The following is a 16117-nucleotide window of genomic DNA, read 5'->3' as shown; positions in this document are numbered from 1 at the left end:
CCCAATTGCTATTGTGGGAGGGAAAAAAGGGGGTTTCAGATTTTCCAATTCACAGGTTCCAGCCACCTCCTTTTTAACATGGACATGCCATCCCTTTGCAAATCCATCCCCCAATCAAATGGTCTCAGGGTTCTTTACAGTTTCCTGGAAAACCAGCCTGACCCATCCCCATCTACTAAAACTCTGCTTCGTCTGGTTGAGCTTTTCCTAAGTTTGAACAACGTCTTTAACTACTCCCACTTTCTTCAGGTCAAAGGTGTGGCCATGGATTGCATGCATCCCAGTTATGCATGTGTATTTATGGGGTACATGAAACATTCCTTGTTCCAGTCCTACTCTGTTCCCCACCAACAACTCTTTCTCCGGTACATCAATGATATCATCTGTGCTGCTTCAAAACTGGAAAGCATTATCTATTTCCCTTCCAATTTTCACCCCATTCTCACCTGGTCCATCCCGATTCCTCTCTTCCCTTCCTCGATATTTCTGTTTTCATTTCTGGGTATAGATGGGCCATCAATATCCACTACAAAATCAATTGCCTCCCACAATTTTGTTGACTCTAAATCCTCATATTCTGCTTTTTGTAAAGACTATTCCGTTCTCAGAGTTCCTCCATCTCCATCACATCTGTTCTGATGATGCCAACTTCAAAAAGATGGCCTCCAAATTGCCCATCTTCATCCTCACCCAAGGATTCCCCACAACTGTGGCTGGCAGGGCCCTCAGCCGGGTCCAACCCATCGCTGGCACCTCGGTCCTCACCCCCTCTCTCCCCATCCATAATAGTGAGAGAGTCTCCCTTGTCTAATCCTACTATCCCACAAGCATCTACATCCAAAGGATTATTCACAGCCATTTCCACTCTTTCCAGTATGATTCCAACAATGGACACACAATTCCTTTGTCAGCCTTCTGCAGGGACTGTTCCTTCTGGTTCACCTTGGTCCACTCCTCATCCAATCCCAACAACTCCCCAGATCACCATAGCACATTCCCAGGCAATCCCCTAAGGTGTTAAGACCTGCCCATTTACATTCTCCCCCCTCACTATCCAAAGCCTCAGACACACCTTCCAGGTGAAGCAGTGATTTACCTGCACTTCATTCAATCTAGCTTACTATATTCGCTGCTGACAATGTGGTCTCCTCTACATTGGGGAGACATGGTACAGACTGCGTGACCTGTTTGCAGAACACCTATATTCTGTCTGCAAAAATGAATGAGAGCTTCCTGTGGCTTCATAAATCAACACACCACAGTGTTCCCTGGCCAACATCTGAGTCTGGCTTCCTGCAATGCTCCAGCAAAACTCAGCACAAGCTGGAAGAACGGCACTTCATTGTCCATTTGGGAACCCTGCAACCTACTGGATTTAATATCAAGCTCAACAATTTTAGGGCTTGAGCACCTTCTCCCATGTCCTTACCCCAACCACCACACACCAGTCCTCACCATCACATGGGCCACTACCACAATGAATCCATTGTCAGCCACTAATAGTCCCCATTAGCAGCTATTGATTCTCCCAAGATGACCTTTAACATTCCTTTGTCTGCCTAGCTGTTGTTCTCTCTCTCTCTGAGCTTAATCTCCATCTACCATTTACCGCTCTCCCCATCTCCCACCCCATCTTCGGCCTATATGGCTACAGTCAGTTCTGAAGAAGATTCACTGGACCTGAATTATTAACTCTGCCTTCTCTCCAAGGATGCTGCCAGACCTATTGAGTTTTTGTCCAGCAATTTCTGCTTTCATTGTAAATGATACACAAATTTTTCTGAGCATTGGTGGAGGAGGGGTGTTTGTGAACTTAGTGCCAATCACGTGGGGTTTCTCGATCATGTCAAGCTTCTTGGGTGTTGTTGGAGCTGCATTCATCCAGGCAACTACGCAGTATTCCACCATACTCCTGACTTGTGCCTTTATAGATGGGGAGTCAGGAGGTGAGTTATTCATTGTGGATTCTGTGCCTCTGACCTGCTTTTCCAGCCACTGTATTTATATAGCTAATCCAGTTCAATGCCTAGTCAATGGTTAACCCCTAGGATATTGATAGTGGGAGATTTGGTGATAGTAAATGCCATTGAATGTAATGGTTACACGGTGTTATTGGAGATGGACATCAGCTGGCGTTTGTGTGGCATAAATATTACTTGGCCGTGAGTAGGTGATTGTAACTCTATGCTTGAACTGCTGGAGCTCTTAGGAGAAAGTGAGCACTGCAGAAGCTGGAGATCAGAGCTGACAATGTGTTGCTGGAAAAGCGCAGCAGGTCAGGCAGCATCCAAGGAACAGGAGAATCAACATTTCGGGCATGAGCCTGAAGAAGGGTTCATGCCCGAAATGTCGATTCTCCTGCTCCTTGGATGCAGCCTGACCTGCTGCGCTTTTCCAACAACACATTTTCAGCTCTGCTGTTGCTCTTGGAGTGTATAGGTACACCATAATGCTGTTAAGAAGGCAGATTCAGGCATTTGCCTCAGTATTAGTGAAGGAATGATGATGTATTTCTAAGTCAGGTTGGTGCAAGTATGAGAGGAACTTGCAAATAGTAATACTCCCCTTGTGTTTGCAATCCTTGTCTGTACTGGAGATAATATCACCAGTTTGGAAAGTGCTAGTGGAGGAGGCTTGGTATGTTTCTGCTGTTGTATCTTGCATGTGGTACACACTGCTGGCACTATGCATCAGTCATGGAGGGAATGAATGTTGAAGGTGATAGGTAGGGTGCTGATCAAGTGGGCCTGCTTTATCCTCTGATGTCAGATTTCTTGAGTAATTTTGTTGTGGTGCTCATCCAAGCAGTGGAGAGTTTTCTACCGTATCTATAACTTGGGCATTGGCCCACACTCTTGCATGTCATGGTATTGCTGTCTGTTAGCGTAACATACTACTTAAATGTTTTAATGGTTCTCACGAATCTAACACTTTCAGCAGTGATTTCCACCCTCTGGGTGAAAAAGATTTTCCTCAAATCTTCTGTAAACCTTCTGGAGGGTTATCATAAAACTGTGTCTCCTGGTTATTGACTCCTCTGCTGAGGGAGGCAAAGTTTCTTCCAACTACCCTGTCTATGTCTTTCATCAGCTTGTACAGTTGAACAGTTTGGCCAGGGTGCAGCTAGTTTTGGATTGACTATCCTTGGCATCTTTACTAAGATGTTGTCAAAACCCTAGAACTCTGCTATGTACTGGACCTTTAACTGTTCATGATATCTCATGGAGTGCATTAAATTAGCTGAAAAATGGCATCTGTGATGCCGGGACCTCAGAAGTAGGGCAAGCTGACTTATCGGTTAGTTCTAATGGCTGAAGATGGTTGTACATGCTTTTGTCTTCTGTATCATTGGGAATACTTGTGGAATATTCACATCCAGTTAGTTACCTATTTGCCCAGTGCCATTTACAACTCGCTATGTCAGGCCCATAAAGCTTCAAGCTGATCCATTGATTGTGGGATTGTTTAATTTTATTGATCATACGCTGGTCTGATTTGGTTGAAATACAGTATGGTCCTGTGCTGTAGTTTCATTAGTTTTTGTTTAGGAATGCCCTCGTGCTGGAGGGCATTCCTAAGAACATAAGAAATAGGAGCAGGAGTAGACCATGTGGCCCATTAAGCCGGCTCCACCATTCAATAAGGTCATGGCTGATCTTTTTGTAGACTCACTACACTTACGTGCCTGTTCACTATAATCCTTAATTCCTTTACTTTTCAAAAATCTATCTATCTTTGCCTTGAAGATGTTCAATGAGATAGCTCAAGTGCTTCACTGGGCAGGGAATTCCACAGATTCACAATCCTTTGGGTGAAGAACTTCCTCCTCAATTTATGTTGCCCAGTTCTCCATATTGAGTCCTCAGTGGAATTTGTGGCAAGGACTGAAGACAAAGTCTCCCTAACATTAATTGTGAAAATTCCAGATAGCACACTGAAGTACAGCCAAGCAGCCAGACAAATCAGAGGCAGTAGAGATTGTCAAGAGAGGTTATGCTAAGACTGGCAGTGGTCAGCACAATGTAGAATTTGACATAGTTTTGGAGGAAAACAAAATTCTGCTGATGCTGTAACTCTGAAAGAAAAGGCGATTGCTCGACAAACTCAGCAGGTCTAGCAGCTTCTATAGAAAGATTAACTCTCTTTCTTGTTCAAGTCCAATGTGACTCTTCTTCATTTAGATGACAGTGTTGGTGATGGCCAGCATGTAGGATGAGAAAAGGGGGAAACCATGTACATATGCTTGGAGAACATCAAAGTTAATGTGCATAAGCAGGACAAGAGGGGGTTTCTGGTGAAAGCTAGTTAGAAAGAAAAGAATCCAGACAACGGGAGCCCCGCCAGCTTGACAGGACAAAAAAAAATTGGAGGAGAGTGCTGTGGTCAGTTGGGTCAAACATGCCCATCCACTTACATGTGAGCATACATTTGAATCGATACACACCGGGATACACTCAAACATGCCATCTGCCTGAACATATATATTACCATCCAAGCATTTACATATACTGATTTCCCTCACACACACTGAAAATCTGTGGACACTTCAATCGACACACACTCTTCACCTAAACATTCCCATATCATGTATATACTCATACATAACCATAGTGATACCCAGTGCATTTACTTTTGCCATTGGTGCATTCATAACCAAATATAAGCAGATGCCCAACTATACCCTCACTCATTTTTTCACAAACTCAGTGATACACACCCATGCACCACTCTTATATACCTAGTTAAAAATCACACAACACTGGGTTATAGTCCACCAGGTTTAATTGGAAGAACTACCTTTTGGAGCATCACTCCTTCATCAGGTGGTTGTGGAGGATACAATTGTAAGACACTCCAAACTTTTAAACTTTTTAACTTTGTACACCCTAACCCAACACCGGCATCTCCAAATCATGACTTGAATACCTATGCCTCCAAATGTACACATTCATTTCCGTTCATACTTTCTCTCTATACCCCCATCATGTTCATGAAGTCAACAGGCTACCACACTGCTGTTTTACATAAAGCAATACTTACAAGGGCAAACAGTTTTAAGTGCACTCATGCCAGCATGAATTAATAGATGTCTCCCATCGATTAACTTTATTGGAAGTGCTGGCAGTTACATTAGCTCAGATTCCCGTCAGTAAAATACTTGAATATAATACTCTGGGAATCTCAGTTCTCCTGTCCCATGCATGCTTCATTTTCTCTGAGATAGCTTTATTCTCAATTCCTATCAGACAACACTGTCACTTTATTCTGAAAAGTGTCACTGTAGGCAAGAAGTCGTAATCTAGCATAAGAACACAAACGCTGAAAATCCTCAACAGATCATGTAGCTTCTGTGAACATAAACGGAGATAACATTTCAAGTTCTGATCTTTCATAAGAACTGCAGAAAAATAAGAATGTACAGCAATAATTTTTGAGTAAGTGAAAGGTGGAGGTGAGTGATAAAGCACAAAAGGGTAAGTCTGTAACAGAGAGTCTAGTAGAGAGCAGGAGAGATTAAGCAAAATAAAGTTTTGTGGTCCATAACCTAAAGGGAGTGGTAATGCAGTGAGGATTATGATCTTGCTATTTGTTAAATATAGCAGGTGTGGAAGAGCCAGCTCACAGAATGGAGAAGGAAATTTCAACAGGAGCATGTGAACGAGTTATTTATCAGGAAATGAAGACTTCTACAGCAAAACTATGATAGTACAAACAGAAAAGGTTGCTGTCAGGAAGGGAGTCAGAAATACAAGGAGCCAGTTCATAGAGATGGCTCAATGGGGATTTGGTATAAACATTTGAAGAGAGGAACTGTGATCTAGGGTAGAAATTAATATGTGTTGTACAGAGAGACTCTCACTAACAATCACTTTTAGAAAGGGGGTATTCTGATCCAGGAAATCCCTTTTACAGAGGCAGTTTCTTCATCAGTAAACCCCTTTGAAGTAGTGTGCTAGAGGTGTTGTGCATGGTGGCTATTGTTTGGGTGTGAAACAGACATACTGACACCATTTCTGTTGCATGCCCCATCTGCACAGTTGGATCAATGAGAAATTCTTTGGACCAATCTATTAGTCCCAGTCAACAATCTTATCAGACCCTAATTAACATGCAAAAGAGCCCAAAGCCTAGGTCTTGGCTATGTTTGAAAATGTTAAATGAGCACTAGAAGATTGCGAGCCAGTTTTACACTTCTTCTCATTTTTCTTTCTGTTGAAGTCAACAGGCGGCCGCACTGCTATTGCCTGTTTTACCCAACTGCAGCGATAAGATTTAATCCTTGGTTCATTATGTGTGTTAGTGAAAGACTTAAAGCCTTTGGAAGGACCCCCCCCCCTAGGATGTTGCTTTCTAATAGATGGAGCCAGCTTCACTCAGGATTCTTCTGTGCATCCTGAGGCCAACAAATGAAAGTATCGTCTTATGTTAAAACATGTTATATCATGGTATTCGAACAGACAATCAAGGTATTTTTCAATGTATAATTTCAGTTAGTGTGTTTCCAATTAAACCTGTTGGACTATAACCTGGTGTTGTGTGATTTTTAACTTTGTACACCCCAGTCCAACACCGGCATCTCCAGAACACATTAAAACTGAAATTAAACTCTTCTCTGGATTAGAGAGAAGGCTCCAGATGAATGACAATAGGCCCACCCCTCATCACATGTCCTAACTCTTCACCACAGATCTCCACAATCCTCAGGATTGTGTTCTCCTGCTCTTTAATACCTTGGTTGTTTTATGTTTGGCAATTCAAATGCAACATAAGAATCAAGCCCAAAATTTTATTTGGGCCTGGATTTGCCCTTTTGGGTTTGGACTGATCAGATAGTCTTTGATCTATTGCACTTGCATCAATGTTGCAATGAAAATTAACCGCTTTTCATTTTGGAGATATTGGCTCTATACTCTGTTGTGTCAAGGAGCTGCAGTATTCTGGATGTGAGTTACTGTAAACAGGACTTATACATGACTTGTCTTTGCTCCTGTCAACAGTGGTCATCCTCCTCTCAAAATTTGCATACTTGCTATGAGCGCATTTGATGAGACAATGCAGAGCAAACTTTATGCTGTATTTCGTCTGTCCTGGAAATAGTTGATGAGGTCAATGAAAAGAGCATTTTTCTGTATTTAGTCCATGCTGTACCTAGCCTGCAAGAGTTAAATGGTGCAATGCAGGAAGTATACCATCCCAGTGTTGACATGGCTTTGTCTCACATCATGTAAAAATGTAGCGTGGAACCTGACATTTCAGATTTTCACTCAGGTCAACAAAGTGGAATAAATTTTCAGTATTATCCTTAACCTTCCAATCACATTACCCATGCACAGTGTTCCCAGATTAGAGAATGAAAACAAAATAATAAATAATTGGTGTGAGGAATCCTCTCAAACGTTTCATTTGCTGTTTACAGCTTTCCCTTTCCTGGCTCCCCACCATGAGCATTTTTTAATGATCATCTGTACAAATTGGTTTTGAGTGAATTATTTATCCCAACTGCCAAATCCTCGGCTTCTAAATTCTGACCATTTGGAAAATTCTGATTTATCTTTGTGTAAGGTTAATGGCCTCACTCTTCTCCACTTTGAATTTAAGTTGCCATTGTTTTGCCCACTCAGTTAAACTGTCGATGCCCCTACACAACTTCCTCTTCACACCTGAACAACCTATTGCACCTCCTGAGTTAGTGCCACCCGCACGCCTTTCATTCTGTCATCCAAATCATTGAGAAAATGTGAAAAACTAAAATCCCTGTTTCCTTTATTGAAGAATAATACTCACTATATTTTGCCAATCAGAAAATATTCTTTAGTCATGGAAAGAAATGCAAAGGAAACAAAATGTTAATTCAGCAGGAAAAAAGACTTAGAAAGCCTTGGTCTTAGAAGGTAGAATTTAGGTGTATGTACATCAATGGGGGTTGAAATTGAAACAGAGAGTAGAAAGCTCTAAGGTCTCAGGGATTCGCTGGGGAATTCTGCCCCTTGTGCTCTGTTAACTAGGCAGTGAACTCCTGGCCTTTTGACTTGGTTCGGGGGATTGCAGTTGCAGGGTCCAAATGTGAAGAACCAAACGTGCTAAGGAACTGAGCCAGGGCTGCATTGGACTCAGCGGGCCCTCCTTTATCACTGAAGGAGCTCAGGGACCTCCATATTTGGAATGAGGGGAAATCATCCTTGCAATTCAAGAATCTTCAAACCTGAGAGACATTGTGCTAGGATATCAATATAAAGGTTCCACTCAGAATTTTATTTCTTGCCATGAAATAAAATCACCTGGAGAAACGAGACCTCACTCGGTTTTCCGAATTTAAACTTCAACTTAGGGAAGGAGAATGATGTAATATGTTTATGAGGAGCTCAGCTGCTTAAATCCCGAGTGCAGCATCAGGCAGGTTTGGATTTCTTGTTTGTTTTTGTTCTTCTGTGACTTTAGTTCCCAAAGGCCTCTGAGTCATCTTGAGACTATTGTTTCCCAGGGCAATGGCTGCTCTCTTACACTTTCATCTGGGACTCAGTGGTGGGAGTCTTGCCTCTGAGCCACTGGGATTCTAGGTTAGCTGCACCTCCCAGGCTTCAGCAAAAGCATCAAGGCTGACAGAGGTTCCGAACTTTGGATGAGTTGTTAAAATGACACCGTATTACCCTGTTTGCATGGCTGTTAAAGCTTCTATGGCACTGTTTCAAAAAGAAGAAGGTGATTTATCCCATATATCCTAGCCAACATTTATCCTTAAGTCAGCATCACAAAAGCAAATTGTCTGATCTTTAACACACTGTTGTTGGACTTTGCTGTATGCAAATTGGTTGCCATATCCCCTACAATTATAATAGTAGCCTCACTTCAGAAGAACCTCATTGGCTGTAATGTGCTCTGAGGTATCTGATGGTCATAAAAAGTTTAACGTAAACTCAAGTCTTTCTTTCATTTTCCTTTTGTACTTTGCCCGAGTGACCATTATTTGTGTGTAAGCCAAGGCAACAAGTCTCAGCAAGATGTACAGGTTAGGCTTTATGTTTTAGTAGGCTCTTGATTGCAGGAGTGAGGTTCCTGACTAGAGAAGCTAAATTTACTGATTGAGTGGGGCTCATAGTTACAAGAGGTGAGATTGACCATTATGGTGAATAAAGTTGCTGACCACAGTGAATGAAGTTCTTGATAGTGGTGAGAGAGGTTCTTTACAATAGTGGAAAGATTCAGAATTATTAAAAGTTATGTAATTATAACTTTGTAATTAGTGCTCATTAAGTAGCTGTCCAATTGCCCTTTGAAAAGTATTATGGAATCTGATTTCCCCCATACTTACAGATTGCCCGTTCCCAATCTGAACCCTCCATGTGGGGCAGGGGATGAAACAAATCCTCTTCTAGTTCTTTCACCAATTATCCATGATCTGTGAACATTCTGTGAAAGGAAATAATTTTTCACTACTTTTCTGTAAATAGCTTGATAAATGCTCTGCTCTAAGAAGAACAATTCCAGCTTCTCCAATCTCTCCACATTAGTGACACCTTTTATCCCTGGTAAAGCTCCCTCCTGAGTGTGGTCTTCAGAATTGTTGACAATATTCTAGCTGAGGCCTAAACTTTGAATTGGAAAACTTTAGTCTGACTTTCTTATTCAGTCTCCTGCTGTCCAAATCAGATATCCTATTGCCTTTCTTAACTGCCGTGTGTCTACTCACTCCGTCAGCTCTATATTCTCTTTTTCTATGTACAAAACCAAGACTTCCAGTCCTCTCTGTATGGCTTACTTAGTTGAAATGTAATTTTTAATGACTTATGTATCTTCACATTGGTCTCTTTGCTTTTCTACTCTTTCTCTTAGAGGGTTTTTTTCTGTTCTTTTACTTCGAAATCTATCACTTTAGATTTTTCTCCCTTGAATTGTAATGATACTTTCCATCCATCAAGCTGTTTTATCTGTCGTCCTTTTAGTCTTCCCTAACTCATATGACAATTTGCTGTCTACAACCCACACCGACTGTCAATTTGACATTATCAGTGATTTTTGATAAAGTTTCCTATGCTCCCAGGTCCTGGTATGTGTCATGAAGATTGGGTTAATGCATTTGCAGGTGATTAATGATAGACAGTGATTAGTTAACCACTTTATTGCCTCTTCCTCACAGACCTGCCCATGATATCAGCCTGGAGGAGTTTGATGATGAAGATTTGTCGGAAATTACAGATGATTGTGGAATTGGGCTGAACTATGACTCTGACCCCTATGAAAAGGTAAGAGAAAAACATTCCATTCACAGTTTCCAGAAATGGATTTTTATGACTTGAATGTTGTTTCAGTTCCAAGCACCATATGGTAATAATGATCAGAGGAATATTCTGATTGAGCGGCACAGTGGTTAGCACTGCTGCCTCACAGCGCCAGAGACCTGGGTTCAATTCCTGCCTCAGGCAACAGTCTGTGTGGAGTTTGCACATGTTCCCCATGTCTGTGTGGCTGCTCCAGTTTCCTCCCACAGTCCAAAAATGTGCAGGTTAGGTGAATTGGCCATGTTAAATTGCCCGTAGTGTTAGATGTAGGGGAATGGGTTTGGGCGGGTTGCTCTTCGGAGGGTCGGTGTGGACTTGTTGGGCCGAGGGGCTTGTTTCCACACTGTAAGTAATCATATCACTGATCATTCTCCGCATACATGCAAGAACAAGTTGATCCTGCAATGTTTGATGCTCTTAGAATAATTTGGAAACTTAACTTGATAAAAGCAGGAAAGAATGTTATCTGGAAACACTGGGATTGCCAAGTAATGTGGGAATACAAAGTTGGAAACTTCATTCAGGCAGCATTTGATTTTGGAGCTATAACAGACTGATTAAACCACCACGGACAAGGAGGGCACACTCACTTCCCATGTAGATGTCCCCATGAATCTGCTTCTCCTGCCATACAGATGGTAGAGGTTATGACTTTGGAAGGTGCCTCCTAAAGTGCCATGGTGAATTCCTGTGGTGCTTGTTGTAGATAATGAACTTTGCTGTGACTGCGTGTCATTGGTGAAGAGACTAAATTGCATCGCATCCACAAACAATTAAGTGGGCTGTTTGTCCTGGATGGTGTCAAACTTCTCAAATGTTGTTGGAGCTGCACCTATCCAGACAAGAGGGATGTAATCAGTCACAATCCTGACATCTGCCCTATTGATGGTGTGCACACTTTTGACGAATCAGGGGCCAAGTTATTTGCTATAGGATTCCTCACCTCTGACTTGATCTTGTAGCCATAGTATTTATATGGCTTTTCCAATTCAGTTTCTTGTAAATGGATGTTGATGATGGAGAACTCAGTGATGGCAATACCATTGAATAATGGTTAGATTATCTCTTGTTGGAGGTTGTCATTGCCTGGCATTTGCGTGACGTGAGTGTTGCTTGCTAATTATTAGCCCATCTGGATATTGTCAGACTTTGCTACATTTGGACATGCAGTTGTGAATGGTGCTGAACATAATGCAATCATTAGCAAACATTCCTGATCTTATGAGAGAGGGAAAGTCATTGATGAAACAGCTGAAGATGGTTGGGCCTAATATACTGCTCTGAGGAACCCTTACAGAGAGATCCTGCAGATTTAAAATGAAAAATAATTCATGGTGTCCATGGAGGGCCATTTGTAGGTTTTTGGCGTTTCCAGTGCTTTGCCTGATGCACTCTGAGCTCATCCAGAACAATCAACTAGTGAAGTCTCCACACTCCTTATAATGCCATGTGTAAAGAATATATACTGACTGCTTCTGGCATTTCACCCTTCGTAACTATTACTCCTCAAGTCCATTCTCACTCCTCATAGATACCGGTCCTCAAACTCAATCTTACCTCTTCCAACCATTAAACTTCTTACTCTGCAATCTCACCGCTCCCTGCCACCTATCTCCAGTCCCCAATATTTATTTCTCTTCAAGTCCTGCTTCTCATATCTCAGTCAGCACATCCCCACCAGACCTCTCTCCTATTTTGCCCACTGTCACATTTTCCTTCTATTATTCACTATAGCACACCCATGTCTTAAAAAGGAGGCCCAAGGTCGAATGCTTTATATGCTTTCAGCTTCTTCATGGTTCAGTCACTGGGATTGTATCCTACATCTGCTGCTCTCCAAAACAGGAGCATGCTTGAATTTCTAACTCAATTGTTCCTGTATTGTTTTTCCTGATTCTAGGAAAGTTGATTGTATTTGGAAGACTAGGCTTTTCAAATAGGGTGAAATATTGTATTTCCTTGGTTTAGGCTGAGTGTTTTGATTCCCAGTCTGAGTATGTTGAGTAGGCAAAAATGAGGACTGCAGACACTGGAAACCAGAGTTTAGATCAGAGTGGTGCTGGAAAAGCACAGCAAGTCAGGCAGCATCCGAGGAGCAGGAAAATTGACATTTCGGGCAAAAGCCCATAACTCTTTTCCACTCTCTTCCATTGGGCAAAAGATATAAAAATTTGAATACTCGTACGAACCAATTCAAGAACAGCTTCTTCCCAACTTTTATCAGGCTCCTGAAAGGACCTATGAAATATTCATCTTGATTTCTCTTTCTGCATGTACGATGGAGCTGTAACACTGTATTCTGCATTCTGTTCTACTACCCTGATGGTATGATCTGCCTGGAAAGCACACAAAGCAACACTTTTCACTGTATTTCGGTACATGTGACAACAATAAGTCAAACTAACAAACCAACAGGGCTGATGTATTGAGTAGGGTGTAGTAAGTGCTTGGATAGATATATTGGATTGGGTGTAATGTGTATAGGTGTAACTATGTTGGGTAGGTTGTGATGAGCAGTAGTGCATGTCAGAGTGCAGCAGAGATATGTTGGGTAGGTGCAATGCATGCCAGTATAAATATGTTGAGTTGAATATATTGGCAGGCTAGATACATTGGATAAAGCTCTTTTCTCATAGAGAAATTGGTATTGTGCATAATGTGCATCCATTCTAATTTGGTAGATTCTGAAGTGGTTGATAAATGCCATGTGCTTTTTTGTAGACTCTGCCAAATAGAGGTGAGGTGGTGCTTGAAAGGTCATGTATATGAGTAGTTGGAGGGTTGTATAGTCTCTTTCTAATGCCTTGACTTTGCTTCTTGTGTTCCTGACAATATGTCTTACACAACTGTGCCTTCCCAAGTAAATCTTCTCCATTTTGGTCTGTAATAATTATTCAGAGAGTCCTTGGTCAATGGTTCACCTGTTCAGGCTTTGAAGTTATCCTGGGTGGTATGGTGGCACACTGGTGAACCCAGGTTCAATTCCATCCTTGGATGACTGTCTATGTGGAATTTGCACATTCTTCCTGTGTCAGCTTGGGTTGCCGCTGGGCGCTCCAGTTTTCTCCCATAATCCTAAATTGTACAGGTTAAGTGGATTGACCACGCTAAATTGCCTCATAGTGTCAGGTATGTGCAGTCTAGATGGATTAGCCATGGGAAATGCAGGGTTACAGATGGGATCGTCTTCAGAGGGTTGTTGCAGACTCGCTGGGCAGATTAACCTCTATTTCACTGGCGGGGTTCTAGGATTCTATGATCCCAAAAACACATTTGCTCACCTCCTTGGAATCTCTTGCTGTCACCAAATTCCATGTTAAGCAATTTCTTTAAGTGTCAGACATCAGGTTAATACGTCCTGCCCAGCAGAGGATTGGTCTCTTTATCCTAGGCCTGATGGCTTCAGTGAAGGTGGTGCTTTTCCTGCCATCAGATTTGAAGAATCTTGTAAAGGCACTCCTGCTGGTAATTCTTCAGTTCTTTAATGTCCAAGCCTCCGAAGTATGGGGATCAGTGCTGCCCTGCAAACCATGATCTAAATTTTGGGTTTGAGATCCTGGACCTTAAGCACACTTTTCCTCAGTTGGTTGATTCTTGATCTGGCATACTGGAGATAATAATCAATTTTGTTTTCCCTGTCTGTCGTCACAGAGAGGAGGCAGTGGGGAACTGGTAATGTCACTCACTGAGCTGTTAATTCAGAGCTTCAGCTTTTTCTTTCTATGCAGAACTGCACACAAGGCTCCTTGATAAAATAAAGGCTCATGTTATCAGGGGTTTTACATCAGCATGGATTCAGATTGGATAACTAACAGAAGACACAGAGTTGGGATAAGGGGGACATTTTCAGGATGGCAACCTGTAACTGGTGGAGTGCTGCAGGATCAATGCTGGGGCCACAATTATTTACAATGTAAATTAATGCCTTGGAAAAGTGAAGTGAATGAATTATCGCCAAATTTGTGGATGACATAAACTTAGGTGCAAAGGCAAATAGTGAGGATTAAACAGACTCAATTCTGAATTGTAGACAGGTTAAGTGAGTGGGCAGAAACTTGGCAGATTGAATATAATGTGGAAAAAAATTGTGGGATGCACTTTGGCTCGAAAATATAGGAGCTGAATATTTTTTTAAGTATGGAAAGACTGCAGAAAACTGTAACACAGAGTGTGAATTTTAAAAAGCTAGAACCACATTCAATGGTTAAAGGGAAGGCAATGATGGATGGCCGTCAGTTCAAAGGAAATGGAGTGTAAAATTAGGGAGGTTTTGCCAGAACTATGCAATCACTAGTCAGACTACAGCTGGAATATGGTGAACAGTCAAATAAGAAAAAAAAGAACTGCCAATATTAGAAATCTGAAACAAAAACAAAAAATTGCTGGAGAAACAAAGCAGGTCTGGCAACATCTATAGAAAGAAAAATGTTGTTGTGGTTCTGTTCGCCGAGCTGGGAATTTGAGTTGCAACACAAATTCCCAGCTCAGTGAACAGAACCACAACAACGAGCACCGAGCTACAAATCTTCTCCCAAACTTAGAAAGAAAAACAGTATTCGATTCCACTGACCCTTTGGAGTTTCTCCTGCACTTTGTTTTCCATTCTGTGAACAGTTTTGGTCCCCTTAGCCAGGCAGTTGTATGATATTGTTGCAGGTCGTTGAGACACGATTCACTAGATTTTTTTTGGTGCGTATAAAGATATTTGAGAAGATTGTGACCTGTCCTCATTGGAGTTTAGAAGAATGAAAGGAGACCTAATCAAAACATAAGATTCTTCAAGAGTTTGACAGTGTAGATGTGGAGAGGTGGTTTCCCCTTATGGGAGAGTCGAGGACCAGATGGCATCATCTCAGAGTAAGGAGTTGGTATTTAACATGTTGGTGAGGAGATTTCTTTTCTCCGAGTGTAGTGTTCCTGTAGATTTCTTTACCTTGGAGAGTTGTTGAGCCTGGTTGTTAAGTATGTCCAAGGCTAAGATAGACAGATTTCAATCGGTAAGGAAAGCAGTTATTGGAAAAGGCAGGCAAGTGATATGAGAATGATCAGATTGACCACAATCGTATTGTGTAATGAGTTCCAATGCCATTATATTTGGTGAAGCTATAATGGTTGCCTGTTGGTCAATTATTGTGTAAAGGAACCACTGCAGCAGCTGGTGATGGTGGCGGAGGGCACTGAGCAGAGTAGCTGGACAGATGTGCTGGGATGTCCAGCAACAAGTGGCGACAGTGGGCTGGGGTGCTGGAGTAATCTAATGGGCCTTTCCTAAAGGAAGTGGTATCTTTAGGGAAAGGGGCCTGATGAGGAGAAGAATCAAACAACCAAATAATTTCCTCAAACATATGTAAATTGCAGGAGACAGCAAGGTGCTGGAGATCAGAGTCGTGAGTGTGGCGCAGGGAAAGCACAGCAGGTCAGGCAGCATTCGAGAAGCGGGAGAATCGACGTTTCGGACATAAGCTCTTCATCAGGAATGAGGCTTGTGGGCCGAGGGGCTCAGAGATAAATGGGAGGGGGGTGGGGTTGGTTGGGGGGGGAAGTAGTTTACAAAGCGATAGGTAGATGAAGGTGAGGGAGACGGTGCTAGGTCGGAGAGGAGGATGGAATGGATAGATGGGAAAGGTAATGAACAAGTCAGAAGGGTAGTGCCGAGTTGGAGGCTTGGGACTGGGATAATGTGGGGGGAGAGGAAATTAGGAACCTGTTCAAATCCACATTTATCCCATGTGCAGCAAGGTCTCAAGGCAGAATATGAGGTGTACCTCCACTAGGCCTCGGGTAGTATGGGTTTGGTGATAGAGGAGGCCCAAGACCTGCATGTCCTTGATAGAGTGGGA

At 42.2% G+C, this 16117-nt stretch overlaps 1 protein-coding gene across 1 annotated transcript in view; it reads left to right on the top strand.

Moving 5' to 3' along the window:
- Window positions 1-16117, top strand: part of mapk8ip2 (mitogen-activated protein kinase 8 interacting protein 2) — a 74191-nt gene that overhangs the window by 2519 nt on the left and 55555 nt on the right. The window contains exon 2 of the mRNA XM_060842540.1: window positions 10136-10241. Within this exon, the coding sequence (XP_060698523.1) occupies window positions 10136-10241 (106 nt within the window). The remainder of the gene's footprint in view (window positions 1-10135; window positions 10242-16117) is intronic.

Source organism: Hemiscyllium ocellatum, chromosome 23, assembly GCF_020745735.1.
Source record: "Hemiscyllium ocellatum isolate sHemOce1 chromosome 23, sHemOce1.pat.X.cur, whole genome shotgun sequence".
NCBI lineage: Eukaryota > Metazoa > Chordata > Chondrichthyes > Orectolobiformes > Hemiscylliidae > Hemiscyllium > Hemiscyllium ocellatum.
This window is presented reverse-complemented; position numbering and strand designations above follow the sequence as displayed.